The sequence below is a fragment of the Poromitra crassiceps genome, assembly GCF_964638095.1.
Source record: "Poromitra crassiceps genome assembly, chromosome: 12".
NCBI lineage: Eukaryota > Metazoa > Chordata > Actinopteri > Beryciformes > Melamphaidae > Poromitra > Poromitra crassiceps.
The window spans coordinates 6,225,434-6,233,394 of NC_139632.1; the positions used below are offsets into that span (position 1 = coordinate 6,225,434).

Below are 7,961 nucleotides of genomic sequence, written 5' to 3' on the forward strand. Positions count from 1 at the left end.
CTTTCGTTTGACAGTTATTGAAAGTTTTGCGGGGGGGGGGGGGGGGCACCACAAAACAATTACGCTTAGAGCACCCAAATGGCCAGCAGCGGCCCTGGCTCAGAAGCAGAGGTGTTTGACTCGAGTCATATGACTTGGACTCTAGTCAAACTCAAGTCACAAATTTGATGACTTTAGACTTGAATGACAAAAGTCTTACAACTCGACTTCAGCTTTAACGCCACTGACTCGTGATTTCACTTGGATTTGAGCCTTGTGACTTGAAAAGACTGGATACCTCCCCCAAACCCAAAGATTAAAATGTGTGCTGTTTATTAAAAGTGTGCCTCGAATCAATTAATTTCCATTCATTTCCTGAATCAACTAACGTTAATGCTATTTATTCCCAGAAAGCCGACTTCTGAGGCTCTTTTGAGTCAGAAGAAAGAATGTGTGTGTGTGTGTGTGTGTGTGTGTGTGTGTGTGTGTGTGTGTGTGTGTGTGTGTGTGTGTGTGTGTGTGTGTGTGTGTACATGCCTGTTTATTTGCACTTGTACGCGTGTTATGTGTGTGTTTATCGTGTGTGTAGATGTAGGCTGATGCTATAGTTCTCATGATGATAACTCCTAACACTGAGGTCACTGTGTTGAAATGTTTCTCCTCCTCTAGCTGGATGAGGAGGCCAACATCAACAATATTGAGGACTATGTGGAGCTGCTCTATGAGGACATCCAGGAGAAGATCAGAGGAGCCACCCTCATCTTCCATCTGGCTCAGAACGCCGACAACCTGGAGGAGCTCATGCAGAATAGTACTTGCCCTATTCTTTTTTCAATATATTATTTTCAATTTTTTCAGAACGATGCAAAGACAAGACAAACGAACACGCTCAGACACAGGGGGGGGGGGGGAACATACATATATTATCGACATTCAATATTACAACGTGATTACCAGCCGTATAAGGTGCTTATGTGCTTGTAAGAGATATTGTTCCCATGCAAGGGGTCCATGAGAAACCAGTCAGGTGAGTCACCCCTCACCCCTAACCTCATCAAGGTAGGCTAGAAACAGGTCCCAAATGGTTGAAAACTTGTTAAGTGAATTATTGGTCCTCGGGAACCTAAGTCTCTCCATCTGTAAATACAGTACTTGCCCTAATTTAGTAGTTCTAAATTCTCTCTATTTTGTTTTTATATTGTGTATATTTAATGTGTATTACACACACACAAACACACATTTGAACAAAAAGTGTCCAAAATACCATGAACAATGGCAGCTACAATAGAAGAGATTTTTACATACCTGCTTCACACAATGTTGATGGACCTCACACAGAATTTTCTACGTTAATTTTTCTCGACATCCAACCTGCTAAAATCAGTCAGGCCTTTGATCAAAGTATTATTCAAAATGCAATCATTTTCTGCGGTTGATCTTTTTGCATGGCAAAATGGAGCCAATCCCTTAAAAAGTGTAAACCCCCGCCAAATTTGGTAAATTCTCAAACTACTGTGCTGTACTGTACTGTACTGTACTGTACTGTGCTGTACAGATATACTTTTTTCAAAGCTCCTGTCTCTGGTACCCAGCTCCTGGCCTAAATCTTCTGGATGTGTGCACGATCTTTGTTCTTCTGTCTTTGTCAACTCTGTCACCTTGTTCTCCTGTTTCTATTTGAAAGCAAACACAGCTCACAGCTATAAGTCCTATTCCCTTCCGTGATGACGTGGCTGTTTCTCTCACAACAGCATGGAGCCGTCACGCCATCGCAGGCGTTGTGAGATGGCACGGCTTCATTTGTATCCGTCACAAGGCGTCGTCGGCTCACTCTGTCTGTCGCAGCGCATCAAGCGGTCCCGTTCTGATAAGAGCCGAGCGTTCGTATGAACCGAGAGGCCTGGGGTCAGCGTGGAAACAGGAGAGGAACCCTGGGACGCCACGTCTTGACGTTGACAATCCCCCATAGCTCAGTGCCCCCAGGAGCATCCCACCTCATCGCATTCCCCCACGCTCCCCCAGGAGCATCCCACCTCATCGCATTCCCCCACGCTCCTTTCAATTAGCTTCCAGCGCTCCGCGGCGCTCCACTCCTCTCCCCCCACTCCCCCCCCCCCCACGCACTCCCCCCACTCCCCCCCCCCCCCCCCCCCAGTCGCACTCAGATTGACTTCCACACACGCCTTTGCACTTCCTGTTCATGCTCCTTTCCGTCCCTGCCCCATTCCTACTCTCCTTTTCTTTTTTCTGACATCCTCTATCTCTGTATGTTCGTGTGTATTTGTGTGTTTTGGTTCATTTGTGTGTAATTTGTGAGTGTCTGTCTGTCTGTCTGTCTGTCTGTCTGTCTGTCTTCAGAGACGGCCCTGGGTGCCCTGGCCAGAGTCCTGAGGGAGGACTGGAAGCAGAGCGTTGACCTTGCGACAACCATCATCTACGTCTTCTTCTGCTTCTCCAGGTAGACGGCCACACCTTTAGGTTGAGGGTTCCAACATGGACGGATGTGTTTTGTGTGATTTGTTGTCAAGGCTAAATGGATATAAACACTGTAGGCAAAAGAGGAGAGAGAGTGTGACCGGGTAGCATTAGCAAAATCTACTCCCACGTATCGCAAGCACATGTCCAGTCTTCCAAGTTGGAATATTCTATTGATATTTCCATGTTGCAGTATTCCGGCATTCTAACACCGCTGTTGCACGACCCTCACCCAATGCTTTGTCTTTGCTCTCCTCTCCATGTGCACCTCTCTCTCCCTCTCTCTCCTACAGTAGTTATACAACTTTGACAACGTACCTCGTCTTGAAATTTCACTCTCCGTCTGGGGGTTCGGAAAACACTAAAATTAGCCCTCACTAGAATAATACATAAACGTCTGTCAGGGCTGATTTAGTTTGCACGAGGACGTGTGTGTAGGTCTGAAAAGTGATCGTCGTTCTTGGCTCCTCTCCATCTCTGTGTTATGCTATTTGGATTGTGAAACGATTCAAGTTGGACTGATTATAAGCCGGACCAGGTCACACTTTTTGACTGAATGTGTTTTGACTTTGACAGTTTACTTTGTGAACTAGTTCTGGGGTGATGGATCGGGTCATCGTAGCGACAGCTGCCCCCCGCTGGAATCCCACATTTGATTTCGGTTTTGAAAGTCCACTTATGGATCAAGAATAAAAATGTCCTTTTTCTTTCTTCCCTTCTTATTTTCTCCTTCAGTTTCTCCCAATTCCACGGCCTGGTCACACACTATAAGATGGGGGCGTTGTGTATGAACATCATAGAACATGAGCTGAAGAGGTACGACATCTGGCAAGACGAGCTGCAGAAGAAGAAGAAGGCCTATATCCTTTTTGAAGCGGTGACGCTAGAAGAAGAAGTGTGGAGAGAGGACAACGCTCTGGGAGGCACCGGTGCTGATGGACCCGGAAGTCAGTGATGTGCTTCCCAGCCTCACGTGCTGCTTCCAGTTGAAGGATTGTGTTCGTTTTGCTACTAGAATTGGGTTTGGTTCGGTGCCCAGTTGGCCACCAGACAGAATGAAGCCTTATCCTGGGGTCAGCCTCAGGCAGGGCTGGATGTCTGTCCCCCTGAGAGTGGAGCCAGGCTTCTGCAATTGTGGGGCATGACGTCATCAGTGGGTATGACATAATTAGATGATTCAGAATCAGAATCAAAATCACTTTTATTGCCACAGTATGCAAGTTACATACGAGGAATTTGTCTTAGTGTCTGTATGCAGCGTAGCGGTCACATCAATATACAGAGATAAGAAGTAGGAAGATAACTAAAGACAATCACAAAGTTGCAAGTGCAATCAAATCGAGTAAATATATACAATATGTACATGAGTGGTGAAGTGTACTGTGGATAATAAATATGAATTTACGTTGAATTTACATGCGATTTACAGACTGAGTTAAATAGACGTTAAATAGGCAGTGGATTTAGATGAATTTACAGTCGGAGTGGGGTATGACATCATCAGTCGGTATGACATCATCAGTCGGTGGCATCTGCATGCTCACTTGATGGATTGTGTTTGTTTACTAATATAACAGGGACCGCCACTTTTTAAGCAGTGCAGCCGCTTCTATAGGGGGAGTCGATGTCTCGTCATAAACGCTGGGGTAGCTGGCTGGGGGTGTGGTCAGGGTGGGGTAAAGCAGGGGAAATTGGATAAGTACAATTGGGGAGAGGGGGTGTGGGAGAGAAGAATCAGAGAATACTTGATAAAAAAAAAGTCTGCACGAACGGGCATTTTTGATTAACGAAAATAGGTGGAATTAGTATGCAAGGTATTTTGTGTGTGTGCGTGCGTGTATGTGTGACTAAGAATTGAGAAAGGAACCACAACTAATGAACTAATTACTAACTTATTGTCAAACAGTCTTCGCGGCCTTCATGGTGTTAGAGGACAAAGCCTGGGAGATTGTTACTGTCTGTCACACTATTCAATGTTTGGAGAAATTGAGTTCCTTGACTGCTTTGTACATGAAGAAGACTCTGAGAACCAGACTCTGAAGAAGGAACATGAGAAGGCTTTCAGAAAGTACCAGAGCCTCCTGATCAAGCAGGAACAGCTTCTCAGAGGTAGCTACTGCTGGACTTATTCTGCAAGGATTTGATTCTATAAGGCTGTGTGTCCATCTAGCGTCTTTTTCCGACCGTTAAACGCTGGAAGTACGCTGGGAAGCGCTGATCTCAGCGCACAATATACAAGGAAGCAGTCTGAAACTAACGTTAGTTCAGTGCGGTAGTAGCGGGCGCATAAAAACCCCGGAGCGCTCTGAAAATAGATGCTGGGCGCAGCGCACTTTCCCTAGACGTCCGTGTGCGCCCACATACGCTCTCCCCCCATTGGAAACAACTGAAAAAAGACAGGACCTGAGGAAAAGACGCTAGGTCGACACAGGCCCTTAGGATATAAATCTAATTTTACATTTCTGGTTTCTGAACCACTCGTGCTGCAAAAGCCAATAACATGTAAGCAACCTTAAAGCTAGGCTTATTCCAGAAATGTCCTGTTTCTGTAGTCAAATGCAGCTTAATGGACAAGTACAATCTGTATACTGTTAATACGGAAAATACTGTCTTGTTTCTGGCCCTAAGCAATTTAAAAAAGCAACATTGACTTTTGATAATACAGTGTTTACTGTCAACGTTTTCTAGCTGTCGGCCAATTCTTTTCTGTCTCATCATGTCTATATTTGACCCTGTAGTCGCTCTGTTCCTGCTGTTGAACCTGGCCGAGGACACCCGCACAGAGCTGAAGATGAGGAACAAAAACATTGTCCACATGCTGGTGAAGATCCTGGACCGGGAGGACGAGGAGCTGCTGGTGCTGGTGGTCTCCTTCCTCAAGAAGCTCTCCATCTTCCTGGAGAACAAGAATGACATGGTGAGAGGAGGGATGGATGGAGTGAAAGGAGAGGAGGTGAAGGGAAGAGGAGGAGGAGGAGGAGAGGGACTTAGGGATGTGTAATGAAGGGAAGAGCGATGGAGAGAATGAGAAAGCAATGAATAATGGTCATCTGGTTTTCTTCCAAAAGGGACTGAACAATGTTCGGGGAGGTCTAGACACAAGGAGGAAAGAAAGGTCTACATTTTCATCTGATCATTTGAAGGAAATAACTCATTATCAATCATTGTGCTAAATCCCTGGTCTGCCTTTTATTAGGTTATCATTCAAAACAGCTGATTTTTTTTCCCACCATAGTTTTTGTCAGTAAGATTCTTATTGCTGAGGAGCAAGAATGAGATGTTGAGTAAGGAGTGGTTAGAATGAAAGAGTGGTGAGAGATGAGAGGTGGCATGGTTTATAAGAGCATCTCCATCCAAAGACCTACTCTAATTGGACCTTCTTAACCGCTATAATTAATGGGCATCTAAATTGTTGCTTTTAAAAAGCAACGTTTGTTTTTGTGACATCAGTTCAACGAGTCAAATTCTAACTAAGTAAGCAACCATTGCTTTATAAGCAACCATTTGCTTTATATTTGTTCTATAAAAACACTCCCTGGCTATTTTAATAAATGGCGGTATAACTGTTTAATAAATGGCTGTAGTAGAATAGCATTTGAAACTAGTACGCTTATCAAATTTCAATTAAAAAAATGCTTAGAGGGTCCACTTTTTTTTTAGCCCCATGTCCCACTGTGCTGCTCTCACAGGAACCTCACCACTCAAACTCGGCCTAATCCACTCCCACCTGGTTCCAATCTCACACAGTTTGTGGGCCTTTATCAAAGCCAGACCCAGTTAGGAACTGGTTTTATCTCCTTGTTTCCCCTTTAGTGTATCTTTGACTCAGATTAAAGAACCCTTCGGGGGGTTTTTAGGCCCACTGGAGCATGTGTCCAGCGGGAAAATAGTGGTTTCAACACTTTTTTTTTTTTAACTCAGTGGAGTATATCGGTTTACATCCGTGGAAAAAGGGTTCCATTTACAGTCGGGGGGACCTTAAAGCTTTAATTGATTAAAGGGAGACTTATCACATCGTTAGATGTCGTCAGATTTTATTTACACAGCAAACAACGTTTGACCACCTCCTAATCAGATAACACTTGAACATAGTCTGATAAGAGTATTACTACTACTCCTGTCACTTATGGAGTGGGAATGTCATTGGTAATTGACACAGGCTGTATTTGATTATAGTGCACCAGGCCTGGCTTTGTGATGGTGTGACTGGAGCTGCTTCTGCACACAGTAGCAGTTAGTACTTTTTAACTGGGAGCAGGTTGCGTCCCCATTATGTCTCACTGTGGCTGCGGGGAGAGAGAGACCACAGGAGAGGGAAACAGACGTGATGTTAACAAGTCATACTGGACTTGCCACCACCGTCTGTCCCACCACGCAACACAAGACACACAGTCACAACAAGCACATGGACGCAATGACAGCATGCAGCATGTAGTGTCAACAATTGTGAGCCTCGTACAGTTTGGTGCTTATGATGACATAGAGTCCCCAGAGAGAGAGAGTTTGGCAGTCGTGTGTTTGTGCTCCGGTGTCGTCAGCTCAACACCTCCACCTGCCTGTAAGCCGTGTGTATCTGCTCCAGCACGCTGGGCAGCAGCAGCACCCTGCTTAAGAAGAAAGAGAAAGGGGAACGCAACATTTGTACACGATTTCTTTCTATATTTACCAAATTGTCTCAGTTACCTAGAATATACGAAGGAAAAGCCATGCTGGTTTATTTGAAAGGCTTTCTTGAGAACCGCTCCATTGTTAAATGTTGGTTTCAACAGAAAATAGGAATTAGTTAAAGAAATCTTTTGGTGCAAGTCCAGTCTTATAACTTGTACTTTTGTGTATCATACATTTTGTTAGGGTAGTAGAGAGCATGTCAGAAGTATATAAAAGTAGATAAGAACTGACTTTGCCTCATTTTCAGTGGGTCTCAGTACCCTCTTCCCCTGATTTCTGAATCCAAGTACCCCCACTACAACATTTTGTTTAGAAAACTGCAAGACAAAAAAACTATAGCATATGACGCAATGAATGACTGATGATAACCCACCTTTTGAAGAATATAACATTACAAAATAAGAAATTGACTGAAAGAGTTGCAATTAGTGCCTCCTACGCAGATTTATTTTAACGTTTCATTTATTTTCATGCTTTATTCTATTTTGTCCATTTCCTGCTTATTTCTCAGTACCCCCTGTAGTACCTCCACGTACCCCTAGGGGTACCCCAGTTTGTGAACCACTGCGATAGATAATTGGTGCACTGCGTGGAGACTAATGTGCAGTTTAAATTGATGAGACGTGCACCACCCAACAGAGGCGTATGGATCCCCATACACTCCTGTTTATTGCCCCATGCAAAGACATGCTGAGCGCAGACGTATGAATTTAGATCAAACAAATCTAATCAGAATCAGAATCACTTTTATTGCCACAGTATGCAAGTTACATACCATGAATTTGTCTTAGTGTCTGTATGCAGCGTAGCGGTCACATCAATATACAGAGATAAGAAGT

The 7,961-nt window shown here is 44.3% G+C and overlaps 1 protein-coding gene across 1 annotated transcript in view; it reads left to right on the forward strand.

Moving 5' to 3' along the window:
* The window catches only part of kifap3a (kinesin-associated protein 3a), a gene marked incomplete at both ends in the record, with an annotated part of 44,394 nt that overhangs the window by 5,758 nt on the left and 30,675 nt on the right, over positions 1–7,961 (forward strand). Inside the window, 5 exons of the mRNA XM_083647608.1 lie at positions 649–790; positions 2,338–2,437; positions 3,190–3,331; positions 4,482–4,563; positions 5,193–5,371. Of these exons, the coding sequence (XP_083503734.1) occupies positions 649–790; positions 2,338–2,437; positions 3,190–3,331; positions 4,482–4,563; positions 5,193–5,371 (645 nt within the window). The remainder of the gene's footprint in view (positions 1–648; positions 791–2,337; positions 2,438–3,189; positions 3,332–4,481; positions 4,564–5,192; positions 5,372–7,961) is intronic.